The sequence below is a fragment of the Herpailurus yagouaroundi genome, unplaced genomic scaffold, assembly GCF_014898765.1.
Source record: "Herpailurus yagouaroundi ecotype Mexico unplaced genomic scaffold, PumYag 182, whole genome shotgun sequence".
Classification (NCBI taxonomy): Eukaryota; Metazoa; Chordata; class Mammalia; order Carnivora; family Felidae; genus Herpailurus; species Herpailurus yagouaroundi.
In genome coordinates this window covers 15,391,142-15,408,499 of record NW_024412413.1, presented here as the reverse complement: position 1 = coordinate 15,408,499, position 17,358 = coordinate 15,391,142, and the positions used below count along the sequence as shown (strand labels likewise).

The following is a 17,358-nucleotide window of genomic DNA, read 5'->3' as shown; positions in this document are numbered from 1 at the left end:
AGAAAGAAAGAAAGAAAGAAAGAAAGAAAGAAAGAAAGAAAGAAAGAGAAAATCCCCTCACTTCACACAGTCTCCCAATTTTAGTTAGTGATGATTCCATCCTTCAAGTTACTCAGGCCAAAGTGTCACCTGATTGGTCAGAATAGGATATGCTTATGTTGGGTAGCAAACAACCCTCAAATCAGTAGCTTTACCAAAAAAAAGTTCACTGCAACTCCAGGCAGCTATCCTCTAAATAGTGACTTTATTTACCATTCCAGTTCCTTTAATCTTGCGGGCCCTATAATTTCAACACAAGGCCTCCTTCATAGCAAGAGAAGAACCAGCGAAGCATACAGGGGCTCTACCCTGCCTCGGCCAAGCACGTCCTTATACAATTCATTGTCTGTAACTAGTTATGTGGCTCCCCAAACAGCAAAGGGAGATATAAAGTGAAATGTCTCATATGCCCAGGTAAGGTGAATTGGATATTGGTGAGCAGTACCATGTTGTCCTTGACTCCATTTTCTTTCATAGTCCACATGTAAAGCTTCAGCAAATCTTATCAGATGTACCTCCAAAATACATCCAGAATATAACTACTTCTCACTACATTTACGCTACCACTCTGGTTCAATCCTCCATCATTTCTGACCTAGATTATTACAGTGGCCTTCTATCTGATCTCACACTTTCCATACTTGTCCCCACAGCCCCTCAGTCTTCATTCAAACACCAAGTAGTCATGAAAAAACCCTCTAACTGCAATGACTTCCCATCCCATTGAAAAAAAAAAGTCCTTAAAATGACCTTCTAGGCTCCACAGGATGAACATGGGCAATCGTTTTCTAACTCCATCTCCTACTAGTCCCCCCCCTTTGTTCTAGATACAGATGTTCTTTGGGATCTCATGGATATGACAGAAAGGCTCCTACCTCAGTGCCTTTGCATAGGCTATTCTTACCACCTAGAATACACTTCCCTCATGTATCTACATGGTTCAATTCCTCACTTTCTTCAGGTCTTTGAGTTCAAAGGTCACTTCTGAAGTGATGCCCTGACTAATCATCTTTAAAATTGACCTCCCCTCACTTCTGCCCCTAGTAATCCAGAACCCCTTTCTTGCTATATTTTTCTTTTTAACATGTGCCATCTCTTACATACTAATATATATCATTTTTATATTTATTACTTGTCTCCCATTCCCATCTAGATGTAAGTTCTACAAGAGTGGAGTTTTTGCCTCCTTTGCTCACTGCATTCATTAAATTTATTTTTTTGTATGAAAGAACAAAGATGTCATGTGTGCAGAGAGAAACGCTTAAGAGAGTAAATGACCTATACAGATATTTGAAAAAGGAGACTATTCATAGAGGGTAAAGGCTCAGACACATCAGGTCTCATGTTTGAGGAACAAAAAATATGCTTGGAGACTAATCATTGAGGGGAAATAATAATAAGAAGATGGTATTAAAGATGCACTAGATGTCAAATCACATAGAGACTTTAACTTGCACTCTGCATTAGATAGGAATCTTTTGAACAGTTTTAAGCAGAGGTTGGGACACGATGTGATTTAACTTTTAAAATAATCACCTGGACTTCTGGGTAGGAAATGGGTAATAAGGCAACGGGCAGAAACAGGAGACCACTTAGGAGGCTACTATACTTCTCTAGAAAAGAGATGATGGTGGCATAGATAAGAGTGGTAATGATGGTGAAAATGATATGAACAATTGGAATCTGAATAGAAATTTAAGAAATAATACAGCAAAGGAAATGGGATTACTAAGTCTGGAGTTCAAGGTAGAAGTAGGGGTTGAAAATATAATAATGGAAGTCATCAGCACACAAATGGTAGTCAAAAGACTACATAAAGGAAAAGAAAAATAGTGGAAAAAAGGACCTTCACTTTGAATGAACAGAAGGAATGACAGAAGGGCAGAAAGAAGGCTGGAGAGAAAAGGAAAAAGAAAAAAGATGGAATGAAGTCTGGAGAGATAGAAGCAAGGGACAGATGTGTATTTTCCTAGAAGGAAGGATGGATAGATTGACTGATGGAAGGAAAGGGGGAGGAAGGACAGATAAATGGAATAATGATGCAATGACACATGGAGTAAAGAAGTAAGGACACATGATAGAAGCCAATAATATATGGGACAAAAAAGTGAAGAATGATGGCACAGAGGAGCAAGAGATAAAGAGAGATGGAGTGGGGGATAGGATGGTAAGAGGGTCAAAATAAGGGAGAGAAGGAGGTAGGAAGAAACAATCCAACCAAAATTTAAGAATCCTAAGTTTTCAGTAACAAAAAAGGGTCAGTTTCATTTAATTACTAATAAGTGGGTTATAAGCTATACACATGCTATATAAATATATACAGAACTTGTTCTATGCTTAGAGAAATGTATGAGGTAAAACTAAATGAACCCAAAGTATATTACCATTTCTTATTTGGTAGAGAAACTAATTTAGATTCATATTAACTTTTACTCTTTTTAGAGATATTTGAGAGTTAATTATCACCAACCTAATAAAATGTAGAACCACATATTCTGAAGTATAGTCTTTCATTTATACAACTGACATTTGGACACCTACATATGACACAAAAAATAAATCCAGAATTCTAGTCCTCAGAGCCTCCAAGTTTAATAATAAGAAGATATGCAAATTTATTATGTAATTAATATACTGTATTATTTAAGTCCTTATTGTTAAAGGACACATAAAAGGAAGGCAATAAGGCTGAGAAATATCCCCTAAAGTTTTACAAAGAATATGACTGATCTGGGTCTTATAGTACCTATCCTAGCACTTTGTGTGTGACAGCAGTTTAAATTGGTTTTTACCTGAAATATTTTTGAACTTCTGAGGTTGACTTACACTAGCATAAGGCTCTGTAATTTATGCATCCCTAAATCCCCAAATCACATAAAGGTATCTGAAATCTAGGACTCTTACTATTTCATGTGTATTTTTAGAAAACACTGCATTGTGACACCATGAGGATAGGCCAAAAATCACATTTAAAATCTACTTCTGGGCTTTAGAGGATTAAGATGGAACCAAATAAAATCTGTTCAACACATGTACAAAAGCAAATGACAGAGCTACATATACTACTGGCTTTCTGATATTCCTACCAGAATGTTCTCTTCTCCTAATAATACTAATTTCATTCTAGATATAATTCAAGTTTTTCAGAGGTTTTCACAGTGAGAGGACTATGGAAAAAAAAAAGTGCCAGCAGAGAAAAAAGACTATCAAAGATGAAACATGCACCCAGATCTTCGTTTCTAAACATCCTTCTCCAATAAAGAACTAGGGTTCCACAGAGCAATGGCTGCTTCCAGAGCTGAGCAAGGAAAATACAAGATGAGCTGCACCATCTCATGATGCCAGAAAGTAGGCAAATACTCAATAGAAATCAAATGGGTGCTGGGAATGCAATCTCGTGCAGCTACTCTGGAAAACAGTATGGAGGTTCCTCAAAAAACTAAAAATAGAACTACTCTACGACCCAGCAATTGCACTACTAGGCATTTATCCACAGGATACAGGTGTGCTGTTTCAAAGGGACACATGCACCCCCATGTTTATAGCAGCACTATCAACAATAGCCAAAGTATGGAAAGAGCCCAAATGTCCATCAATGGATGAATGGATAAAGAACATTTGGTATATATATACAATGGAATATTACTTGGCAATCAAAAAGAATGAAATCTTGCCATTTGCAACCATGTGGATGGACCTGGAGGGTATTATGCTAAGTGAAATTAGTCAGAGAAAGACAAAAATATATGACTTAACTCATATGATAACTTTAAGAGAAAAACAGATGAACATAAGGGAAGGGAAACAAAAATAATATAAATACAGGGAGGGGACAAAACAGAAGAGATTCATAAATATGGAGAACTGAGGGTTACTGGAGGGGTTACGGGAGGGGGGATGGGCTAAATGGATAAGGGGCATTAAGGAATCTACTCCTGAAATCATTGTTTCACTATATGCTAACTAATTTGGATGTAAATTTTAAAAAATTAAAAATAAAATTAAAAAAAAAAAGAAGAAATCAAATGGGTGCATGTTGAAAAAATAGGATGTGTACCAAAGTTGGACAATAAAATAAATAGTGATAGTAATAGACTTATAACCCAAAGTATATAACAAATACTCATGAGTGCATTCTTTCATAAATAAATTATTGAATAATAAATGGGGAAGAAGGAACAACTCTTCATTACATAAGAATTCCAACTAATAGGGGCGCCTGGGTGGCGCAGTCGGTTAAGCGTCCGACTTCAGCCAGGTCACGATCTCGCGGTCCGCGAGTTCGAGCCCCGCGTCGGGCTCTGGGCTGATTGCTCAGAGCCTGGAGCCTGTTTCCGATTCTGTGTCTCCCTCTCTCTCTGCCCCTCCCCCGTTCATGCTCTGTCTCTCTCTGTCCCAAAAAATAAATAAATGTTGAAAAAAAAATTAAAAAAAAAAGAATTCCAACTAATAAGTACAGAAGGAATGAAAAGTCATGATTAGAATATCACATAACAACTGCTTCAGGCTAGATCCATTGATAAATACTAAAATTAATGCCTGAAAGTGTGAGAAAGAATATTTACATAGCTTCAAAGTTACCTCCTCCCAAATATTAATTACAGAGAAAAAAGTAATTTCACAATGGAGAAATTGGGCAGACACTGGCTTAACTACATGATCAAGATTAATATCACCAGAAATAAGACATACTGATACCATGTCTCTCCTGATATAGAAATCCAAATTACCTCTGGTATTTTTCAAATATACATAACCTCAATCTAATCATGAGAAAACATCAGAGAATTCGAAATTAAGGGACATTCTATAAAATGATGGCCCAATTGCTTTTAAGTCTCAAGGTCATGAAAGATAAATGAAGACTGAAAAATTGTCACTGGGTAAAGGAAACTAAAGAGACAGGACAACTAAATGTAGTATGGAATTCTGGACTGGACTCTGGGACAGAAAACATTAGTGGAAAAAGTGGTGAAATCCAAATAAAGTCTATAGTTTAGTTAACAGCAATGTACCAATACTAATTTCTTAATTGTACTATGGTTATGTAAGGTGTTAAGATTAACAGATACTGGGTGAAGGTTATATAGTAAACCTTTGTATTATTTTTGCAACTCTAAGTCTAAAATTATTTCAAAATAAAAACAAAATAAAACAAAATGGATGAGTCAGAGCATCATATCTTGAAATAAATACATCTGGAAAGTCCTTTCCCCCATCAATATTATTTCCACCTCTCCACTATGGTAATAACCACTTCAATAGTTCCATCCATGCACTTATTTATTTAACAATACATGAGTGCCAGGGATACATTACAGAGAAAAATACAAAGTAGGGCGTGCCAAGTATGGGGAATGAAGATTGATGTTTTATGGGCTGATTTACAAAGATTTCATTAATAAGGTAATACTTAGCAGAGTTCTGAAGTAAGACAGTAAGCCATGTGGATATTTGGGGAAAGGAAAGGCAAGCACAAAGGCCCAAATATTCAATGGCAAGTCTGAGGAAAACAGACATGGCCGGTGTGGTTGCAGCAAGGTAAGGGACAAGGAGAAGGCAAAAAATAAGACCAGGTAAGCTAATTATTTAGGGACTCCTTGGCCATTGTAAGGGCTTTGTCTTACATGCTTAGAGAAATGGAAAGTGACTTGAAAAGTTATGAGAAGAGTGACAAAGTTTTACAAGGCCACTTTGACTACTGTGTGAGGAGCTGGGTAGAGTGGGGACGGAGGAATCAATTAAGAAATTATAGCAGTTATCCAGGTAAGAGATGATGATGGTTTAGGCCAGACTGTAATCAATGAAGATGAGAAGTGACTAAAATTCTGGATATATTTTTGAGGTAAACCCCATTTGATCACTTGACAGATTAAACTTAAGTTATAGACAAAAGAGAGAAGTTGATTCCAAATTCAGAATACATGCCAGGATGAAATTCCTATTTATTGAGATGTGAATACAGGATGAAGAGGATTTGGGGATTTTGTTGTTTGTCTTCTTCTGCTCGTTTCAAGAGGTGGAAATAAAGCATTCAGTTTCAATTTTTTTGTTTATATTTCTTTCACTTTATTTGTTTATTTTCTCAGATTTTTTCAACTTTTTGGACATAAAAGATTTTTCAGTTTTGTTCTTATTAATTATATGCTTTTAGGGTCATAAATGCCAATCTAAGCACCACTGTAGCTGCATTCCACAAATTTTAACATGCCATTGCCATTGTCCTACGCCATTAGTTCAAAATGTTTTCAAATTTCCACTAATTTCCTGTTTGGCCCATAAATTATTTGTAAGAATATTGCTTAATTATCAGCGCTTGGGGGTTTTCTATTTTTGTTTTTGTTAATTCCTACTTTATTTCATTGTGATTAAAAACACATTCTCTGCTATTTCAATGTTTTGAAATACAAGACTTGGTTTATAACCCAGGATACAATATGCACTTGAAAAGAATGTGCATCCTGTAGGTGTTGGAAAAAATGCTCCATGTGAATTAAGTCAAGGCTGTTAATCACCCAGTTCTAATCTTTTGTTTTGTTCCAATCTTTTACAACTTCTGATTTTTGGTCTGCTTGTTCTATTAGTTACTAAAAGAACTGTATTTATATTTCCCTCTGAGATTATGAGTTTATTTCTCTTTTTAGTTTTATCAGTTTTGGCTTTTTGTATTTTGACAGTACATTTTACACATAAAATTTAGACCTGTTATATCTTCCTAGAGGACTGACCATTTTAATAACCATGAAATATCCCTCTTTATTTCTAATAAAAATGCTTCTTGCTTTAAATTCTACTTTATCTGATCTTAGTAACACCATACCAGCTTTCTATTAGTGTATGCAAGGGCATATCTTTTACCATGCTTTTTTAACTTCAGTCCATTTTAATCTCCAAATTTAAAGTGTATTTCTTATAAGCAGTGTATTTTAGGTTGAACCACATGAAATTGCTAATATCATACTGGTTTGACTTCCAAAAACAGAAATTTCATAGCTCACTGTCATAGTTAGTTTTATTTTCTAATTCAAACAATCTTTGTTAATTGGAAAATGTGGTCCGTTTACAATTAATAGAATTACTGACATACATAAGTTTAAATTTACCTTCTTAATATTTGTTCAACTTGTTCTATGCTTCCTTTCTTGCCTTCTTTTAAATTATTTTTTATTATGCCATTTTCCTCCATTCTGAGATTGTTAGTCATAACTTCTTTTAGAGGTTACCTAGAAATCAAAATATGCATCCCTAATTTCTTAAAAGTCCAATATAAATTAGTATTATTATTGATTCTCTAATGATGCAAGACCTTAGAATATAGTAACTCCATTTAACATATACGCATATACAAAAGATATTGCTTTGAACAGCTGGTATTCATTTATTCATTCAGTATCCACGTCCTAACAGTTTCTATCACTCTTTGTATCTTTCTATATTTCTATCTAGGATCACTTTTTCTTTTGCCTGACCAATCTCTTTTAGAATATTCTTCACATTTGATCTGCTACTCTTGGATGATTTTCTTTCCTCTTCTCCTGGAATTTCAATACAAATATGTTAGACCTCTTTGCCATTACCCATATGTCTCTCACACTCTTGTATATTTTCCAACCTAATGTGTCTGCTTCAGAGTGGTTATTTTCTTCTGAACTATCTTCCAGTTTCACTAATTCTTTTCTCAGCTACATATAATCCTCTGTTCAACCTATTCATTGAGTTATCAACTTCAGCTGTTGTATTTTTTTCATTTCTAATATTCTATTTGACTATTTGCACAGCTCTTTTCCAAGATTCTCCTTTATCCAATTTCTTAAAAATACTAATGATAATTGTTTTAAAGTACATGATTAATATCTGGATTTCTTATGCATCTGCTGCTAATTAATTTCTTCTTGATTTCAGTCATTTCTTATCTTTTAGTATGCCTTGTTATTTTTGACCACATGCCAAACATTATGCATTAAAAAAACTGCAGATATTTTCCTTTACAGAATTATTAACCTTTGCCTGTGGCAGGCTTCTAAAATACAGGCTAATACCATTAATTAATCAATGACTGAGTTGATTTCATGCTGGACTTCAGTGCTTCAACAGGCTATTTTATTCAAACTCTCCTCCTAGGATAATAAAGAAATCAGTCAGACAGTAATAGCTAAATAACACAATTAAAGAGGGAATAATGATTTTAGAAAATAAAGGAATAGAGACTGCTATTTTACATAAGACTGTAGGGGTAAATGCTCAGTGATAATGGAACACTAATGTAAAGGCCTGAAGGAAAATGAGGGAGCAAGCCATGCTGGAAGAAAAACATTCTGTGCAGAGGGGACAGCATATGTACAATCCAGTTGAAAAATATGCATAATATCTTTAAAAGAATACTCAAGAGACCAGTATGACTACAGCATAGAGAATGAAAGGTAAGTGCTAAGAAATTAAATTTAAAAGTTATCAAGTTCCAGTACACACAGTATCTTATAAAGTATTGTATGGACATCACCTTTTACCCTGAGATGTAATGAGAGGATTAATCTTACTTATGATTATGAAGAATCATAACAGGTTAAAAGGGAAGAAAGGAAGAACCAGGGAATTCTAAAAGGAAACTACTGCAACATTCTTTGTGGTAGCTTTGGTCAAGATGATTAATATATAGGTATGAGATATGGTCTGAGCTTGTATACATTTTGAAAGCAGAGCCAATATAATTAAATTGACATGTTTGAAGTTAAAAAAAAAAAAAGCAAACAAGCAAGAACCAAAAATAGTAAGTTTAGGGAGTAAAAAATGGGAGTAAAAAATCTTTTTTCAAACATGAAAAAGAAATTTTACAAAATGAAATAGAGAAACATAGACTGGGAAATATGAACAAGACATTAAGAATACAGTGAAAACATCTAACAAGTGTACAAATACAGTTCTGAAAGGAGAATGAGATAAGAGAACTATTTGAAAAGTAACAGCTGAGAAATTTTCAGAACTGATAAAAGATACTAATTCACAGGTTCACAGAGGCTTACAAATCAAGAAGAATAAATGTGAAAAAACTCACACCTAGACCCATCATTGAAAAACTGAAGAACATATCAGAGAAAGAGAAGATTTAAAATTAAACAACAAAAATAATAATAACCTCAATAAGATAACAGCAGGAATGGCAGACTCTACTGTATCTCTAATACACAGAAAGAAAATAACTGTCAACCTAGAATTCTATACCTAGTGTAAATAAGGACAGAAAGTACTTTCAGACAAACAAAACTTGAGTGTGCCACTAGCAGTCCTTCACTATGTAAGATCAAAAAGATATTATTAGTGATAAAAGAAAGTGATTCTAAGTGAAAGACTGGAGATGCTAGGAGGAATAAAGAACACAGAAGGTGGTAAATATGTAGATAAATAAACACTAGCCTTATAAGACAACAAAGAATAATGTATTTTGGATATTTTTAAAAGCAAAAAGAGAGAGATAGAATTAGTATAAGTCAGGAAACGAACTGGACTTTAAAATGGTGTTTTAAGGGCCTTGTATTATTAAAAAAGGGGCATAGTTATTAACTTTAGGTATTGATTAATGTGCCTGTAGTAATTTCTCAGATAAATACTAAAAGAATAGTTAAAATTACATATCATTTAAAGCTATTAGGAAGAATTGGAAAAAAGTTACAACAATTCATTTTAAAGAAGGGAAGATAAAACGGGCAGAAAAAAACCCACAAAATAAGATGGTGGATATAAATCCAAATACCTTGGTAATTACAACAAATGTAAATAAGCTTTAATTAAGAAATAAAAATTGGGGGCACATGGGTGGCTCAGTCAATTAAGTGTCTGATTTTTTATTTTAGCTCAGGTCATGATCTCATGGTTCATCAGTTTGAGCCTCACATCGGGCTCTGTGCTGACAGCATGGAGCCTACTTGGGACTCTCTCTCTCTCTCTCTCTCTCTCTCTCTCTCTCTCTGCCCCTTCTCCTCCCCCCTCTCTCTCAAAATAAACAAACTCAAAAAAATTAAAAAGTGTTTTAAAATTAATAATAAAATAAAATAAAAACAAAAATGGTCAGACATATTAACCTAAAATATGCTGTTTTTCATAGACATCTAAAACCAAAGGTTCTAAACTGAAAACAGAAGGATACAAAAAAAGCTGCTACTACTGTATTAACACAAACATAATGGACTTTAAGGAAAAATAGTATAAAGAAGGCACTGTTCATAATGATGAACACTTCAATTTGCCAAGAAAATATAATAATTATCTAACAATATATATATTTTACACCTATATCCATCACATTTCATAATGATAAAAACTAAAAGCCTCAATTTACCAGAACATTCATCTAATAACTTCCTATGTATAAAGTAAAAAGTGACAGGACTTCAAAGAGAGACTCATGATTAAATTGGGGACATTTCAACAATTTTTTGATAATACTTGCGATAACTACCAGACCAAAGATGATTACAGAAGATATGGACAACACATTAGCAATTATGACCTAATGAAAAGAAAAAAAAAAACCCTCCATCTAATAATTATAATAGACAAGGAGAGAAAAGTAATATACATATTTTTAAAAAACTGACCATATATTGGGACTTTAAAAAAAGTCCAGAGGTGCCTGGGTGGCTCAGTCAGCTGAGCGTCTGACTTCAGGCTAGTTCATGATCTCACCATTCCCGAGTTCGAGCCCTGGGTTGAGCTCTGTAATGACAGCTCGGAGCCTGGAGCCTGCTTCAGATTTTGTTTGTCTCTCTCTGCCCTTCTCCTACTCATGCTCGCTCTCTCTCTCTCTCCAAAATAAATAAGCATTAAAATAAATAAGAAGTAAGAAATAAAAAAATAAAGTCTAAACAAACTTCAAGAAATTTAAACAATACAGAGCATATTCTCTTACACTAATGTATTTAAGCTAAAAATTAACCCTAAAGAGATAGACAAATTCTCTACGTTTGAAATATGTTATAATTATAAATTAAAAAATACTTCTAAATAACTCAAAAACTAATGAAACAAACCATAATAATATTTAGACAATATTTTGAACTAAATGATAATGAACATACATTAAAGAGACTTGTGGGCTACAACTATAGTAGCAATTAAAGATATATATACAGAGCTAAATGTTTACATTAGGAGAAAAAAGTCTACAAATTAAAAGGCTAGGCATGTTCCCCAAGAAGTCAGAGTAAGAAAAAGATAAAAGAATAAAAATAATAAATATTAATGAAATTGAAAACCTACAACAGAAGATCAATAACCACATAAGTTAGTTCTCTGAAAAGATGGTAAAATTAATCTAACAATAGCCAAATCATGGGAGAAGCCTAAATGTCTATCAACTGATGAATGGATAAAGAAGATGTGATATATATATACAATGGAATACTACTTGGCAATGAGAATTAATGAAATCCTGCCATTTGCAACAACATGGATAGAACCGGAGGGTTATTATGCTAAGTGAAATAAGTCAGTCAGAAAAAGACAAATATGTTTTCACTCATTTGTGGATCTTGAGAAACTTAACTGAAGACCATGGGGAAGGGAAGGGGAAAAAACAGTTTCAAACAGAGAGGGAGACAAACCCATAAGAGACCCAGAGAACAAACAGGGTTGATGACAGGGTGGGGAAGAATAGAAAATGGGTGATGGGCATTCAGAAGGGCACTTGTTGGGATGAGGACTGGGTGTTGTATCTAAGTGGGAATCTACACCCAAAACCAATAGCACACTGTATACATTGTATGTTAGCTAACTTGACAACAAATTATATTAAAAAAAATTAGTCAACCTCTGTCATGGGGATAAAAGGTGCAGCACAGGGAATATAGTCAATGGTACTGTAATAGTGTTGTATGGTAACAGATGGTGGCTACACTTGTGGTCAGCACAGCATAATATACAGACTCGTCAAATCACTGTTGTACACCTGAAACTAATATAACATTATGTGTCAGCTATTTCAATTAAGAAAAATTAATCAGGGGCACCTGGACAGCTCAGTTGGCTGAGCGTTCAACTTTGGCTCAGGTCATGATCTCACAGTTCACGAGTTCGAGCCCTGCATTGGGTTTGCTGCTGCCAGCGCAAAGCCTGCTTCAGATCCTCTGTCCCTCTCTCATGTGCACTCTCTCTCTCTCTCTCTCTCTCTCTCAAAAAAAAAAAAACATTTAAAAAAAAAGGAAAGGAAAAAAATTCACCTCTGATTAAATTCATCACAACAAAAAGGGAGAAGACACACGTAAGCAACATAAGGAATGAAAAGGGCAAAATAAATACAGATGCTACTTACATTTAAATCACGAAAAAAAAGGTAAGTGGGTTGTAATTTCAAGAAATGCACTAGCTTATTTATATGCTTGTTCCCAATAAAAACAAATAAAAATATTGGTTAATATATTAAAAACATCTTAAGGCAGCTAAGAGTTGAGACAAGACAATAAGGAATTACCAAACCAAAAGCTAAGTAGAACACATGATCACCTTTTGCCCTGAAAGAATTTGCTAATCCCAAAGAATCTGAACAGCAGTTTTGATCACCTCATGACACAAGGGGGACAAAAGTCAAAACTCAGGATCAACGAAAGATTCTTCTAAAAGAAGACACCCAAAACATTAAGCCAAGATTTCAAAATGCTACATACTTCCTTTGGGAATGAATAAACCTGAAATAAAATCCTCCTTCCACACCATGCCTTGTGGAGAGGATACCCTGGCATTCAAGTAGAAAAGGACTGGAAAAAATAAGCAAACGAAAAAAAAAGACTCTATTAAGTTGTAAGCACTGACCAGCCCTACCGCATATTTACAGCCCAAATAAAAATCATCAGGGTGGTCCAAGAAGCTTCAAACCATAAATTTAAAGTGTCCCTGAAGTTCAAACCTTAAGTTTAAGTGACTCTAATGCCACTGAGAAATACAAATTCTTTCTAGAGAAAGACACCCTTATCCTGGGCCTCAGAAAATTCCCCAGAATAATTTTTCAAATACAATGAGAAAAATCCTCAAAGCACCTAAGGATAGGGGTAGATGACAAATTACCTTCAAAGCAACAATAATAGTCCTCAATAGCAACAATAAAACTAGAACACAGTATTCTATTTTTCAATAAGCTAGGGGAAAAAACCCAGAATCTAAAATTCTACATCCATGAAAATATCTTTCAAGTATACATAGATGTATTTTGATAAAAGATAAAAGGGTTTGACTCTAAAAGACCTCATTAAAGGAAATTCTAAATGATACCTTTCAGGCCCAAGTGAAATGATTCCAGATGACTGTCTAATATGTAAGAACAACAAAGGGAAAATAAAAGTAGCAACTATATGGGTGAATATAAATGAACTCAAACCTGACAAAACAATATTGTAATAATGCCTAGTGGAATTGTTTTTTTTTTTTAATGATAGAATTAAAACATAGAACAGAAGTTTAATTATAGGGTGGTTCAGTTGGTTGAGTGTCGGACTCTTGATTTCAGCTTAGGTCACCATCTCACAGGTTGGTGGATCAAGACTCGCCTAGGGGTCTGCAGCTGAAAGCATGAAGCCTGCTTGGGATTCTCTCTCTCCTCTCTCTCTGCCCCTCCCTCTGTTGCTCTCTCTCTCTCTCTCAAAATAAATAAACATTTTTTTAAAGTTTAATTATATAAGGGAATAATGAAATTTAAATGTTCTAGGTCCCTTATACTATGCAGGAGGAAGGCAAAAGGTATAGATTTACATTAGATTTGAAAAAGTTCTCACCTTTTATTTTTATCACTTTAAAAGTCATGCAGGGGGTGCCTGGGTGGCTGAGTGGGTTGGGCGTCCGACTACGGCTCAGGTCATAATCTTGTAGTTCGTGGGTTCGAGCCCCATATCAGGCTTTGTGCTGACAGCCTGCAGCCTGGAGCCTGCCTCAGACTGTCCCTGTCTCTCTCTGCCCCTCCCCTCCTCTGTCCCTCCTCTGCTCACACTCTGTCTCTCTCTTTCTCGCAAATATAAACAAACATTAAAAAACATTTTTTTATGTCATGCAGTGTATTACATTTATGGCATTTGATTAAATTTAACCACATAGATGAAAATACTCTTAGGAAGTCAGAAACCATTTTTCTTAGGTTTTTTACACTTTTTTAAAAGTTTTTTTATTTTGAGAAAACAAGAGAATGCACACACACACATACATGCACAAGTTAGGGAAGGGCAGGGAGAGAAGGAAAGAGAGAATCCTAAGCAGGCTCCGTGCTTAGGAGCACAGAGCCTGACATGGGGCTCAAACTCACAAACCGTGAGATCATCACTTAACCCGAAATCAAGAGTCAGCCGCTTAACCAACTGAGCCACCCAGGCACTGCTCACCATGACTCTTAAAAAAACAATTTCCCTTTCTTTCTAATCTTTCTTCACTGAATGGATTATTTATCCCAATACTACCTCTTTTAAAAAGCTTTTAAAATTAAAATATAACAAGTATACAATAAACCATACCAATCATAAGTTACTTCACAAGAAATATTATAAAGCAATATTAAAAAGTGATTAGTCACTTTTATGTCATGAAACAGAACATAACCAACAATATAGATAAACTCCCCACTCCCATCCCTTCCCAAATCACAAAGAAAACCACTCTCCTCATTTCTAATTCCATAAATTAGTTCTGCCTGGTTTTGAACTTTAGTTCATGTAATCATATGGTATATATATCCTTTTGTTTCTGACTTTTCATTAAACATATTTGTAGGTTTCATCCATGTCATTTTGTATAGCTGCAGTTAGTTCCTTTTTCATGGTATTCCAACATATGTGTATACCATAACTTATCCATTTTACTGTTAATGGACATTTGGGTTGTTTCCAGTTTGGGGCTAGTACAAATAATGTTGCTATAAATGTAGTGTGCACTTGTCTACAAATGTTCATGAATTTCTATTGAGTATATACTTAGGAATGAAATGGCTGAGTTATTGGTAATGTAAACATTCAACAAAAAGCCTGATAGTTTCCCAAAGTGTTAAGTGTTCACACTTCTAATAGCAATGTATTAAAGTTCCAGCTGTTCCACATTTTCATCAATACTTTGTACTGCCAGACCTTTTAATTTTAGCTAATCAATCAAGATGGTATAGTGTTTCAACTGTGATTTTCACTTATATTTTCCAAACATATAACTTGGCTGAGCAATTTTTACCATGTCTTTAGGCTATCCAAATCATGTCTTTTGAATACACTCTTCTGTGAAATGCCAATTCAAATTCCTGCCCATTTTTCTATAGAGTTATCTGTAGTTTTCCTACTGACTTTTAGTCCTTTATATATTCTTAATACAATTCCCTTGTCAGTTATATGCTCTTCAAATATCTCCCCCTACTGGCTTCATATTGGCTTGCCTTTTTACTTTTCTATTGCCATTTTTGATTAACAGAAGTTCTTGATTTTAATGAAATTAATCAAATTTCCCCTTACAGTTAATATGTGTGTGTGCACGTGAGAGCATGCATCTTAATGTTTGAGAAATCTTCACCTCCTCTATCTCGTAGAGATTCTTTCCTACATTTTATTCTTTAAAAGCATTATTGATTTACCTTTCATATCCATCTACAGTTGACTTTTGTGTTATGGTTCAAGGTAAGGTCCCAGATTTATTTTTTTCCACACGGATACCAAGTTACTCCTATTTTAGGGAGAAGAATACATATTTGATAATCAGAAGATCTGGGTTCTACTTCCAACTCTTTAAAACACAGGAATGTGCAAACCACTGATGTCTGAGTATGAGTTTTGTGATCCAACTCAAATACATATTTAGAATCACTGGATTAGGTGCTCTCCAAGTATTTACAATATAGCAGGGGAAACAGATAAACACCATAATGTATTGTAAGAATTACTGGACAATACTTAGTGATGCTTTTGTAGACAAGACTGAAAAATATGAACTGACTGGACAAGACTGAAAAATAATATAAAGACAAAAAAAAATGCCAAGTAGAAAGAATTACAAAGTATCTGTCACATAGTAAGTGTAAACAATAATTGGTAAATGCCAACTAGAAAGACTTACAAAAAGTTATGTTTACAAAGAATGTTAAAGCTAAAATTAAAAACACACACGCTCACTAATGAGGACAACACAATCCTTTCTAGAAAATCATGCTCATGGCAAGAAAATTAATGAGAGCTCAAGTCTATACTCAGGTTGAGTGAGTTTTAAATTTATGTATTTAAATTCAAGTTAGTTAAAGTGGAGTACTGGTTTCAGGAGTAGAACCCAGTGATTCATCACTTACATACAGCACCCAGTGCTTATCCCAGCAAGTGCCCTCTTTAACGCCCATCACCCACTTAGTCCATCCCCCCACCTACCTCCACTCCAGCAGCAAATCTTCAGTTGTTCCATGTGTTTAAGGGTCTCTTACTGTTTGCCTCCCTCTCTGTTTTTATCTTATTTTTTCTTCCCTTCCCCTATGTTCATCTTTTGTATTTCTTTTTTTTGTTTGTTTGTTTGTTTACTTATTTTTGAGAGAGAGACTGAGCATGAGAGGTGGGGGGGCAGAGAGAGAGGGAAACACAGAAACGGAAGTAGGCTCCAGGCTCTGAGCTTTCAGTGCAGAGCCCAAAGCAGGGCTCAAACTTACGAACTGTGAGATCATGACCTGAGTGGAAATCAGATGCTTAACCGACTGAGCCCCTCATCTGTTGTGTTTCTTAAATTCCACATATGAGTGAGATCATAATTTGTCTTTCTCTGACTGACTTGTTTCGCTTAGCATAATACACTCTAGTTCTAGCCACATTGTTGCAAATGGCAAGATTTCATTCTTTTTAATTACCGAGCAGTATTCCACTATATGAATGTATGTGTGTATATGTATGTGATATACATATACATATATACACACATATATATATTCACATCTTCTATATATTTTTAAAAGATTTTATTTTCAATTAATCTCTACACCCAACATGGAGCTTGAAGCCACAACCCTGAGATCAAGAGTCGCACGCTCCATTGACTGAGCCACCCAGATGCCCCAAGCTTGATTTTTTTAAAGCTATGTATATGTAGGGAAGATTCCAAAATTACAAGATAGGAAGTTTGATTATTCGACCCTGGAAATTAACAGAAAGGGTTAGAAGCATCTAGAAAACAAAGCTTGTTCTAAAAACAAAAACACAATCATTGATAAATTCATGTCAAGATACCCTCTTCACTCTCTGGCAGGATTATTAGTCTGATAGATACATGACAAAGTTAATGATGCTTTTTTTCCACAAGACTGAAAACTCTGAATTGATAAGATTTTAAACTGTATGAATT

The 17,358-nt window shown here is 34.7% G+C and overlaps 1 protein-coding gene across 2 annotated transcripts in view; it reads right to left on the bottom strand.

Annotated features, from left to right (window-relative positions):
* Nucleotides 1-17,358, bottom strand: part of CRY1 (cryptochrome circadian regulator 1) — a 99,104-nt gene that overhangs the window by 53,316 nt on the left and 28,430 nt on the right. Inside the window, exon 2 of one of the 2 annotated variants that reach the window (XM_040490990.1) lies at nucleotides 7,143-7,262. The exons of the other annotated variant lie outside the window; for it this stretch is intronic. Coding sequence (XP_040346924.1) covers nucleotides 7,143-7,243 — 101 coding nt within the window. The 5' untranslated portion in view covers nucleotides 7,244-7,262. The remainder of the gene's footprint in view (nucleotides 1-7,142; nucleotides 7,263-17,358) is intronic. 2 annotated transcript variants of the gene reach the window in all.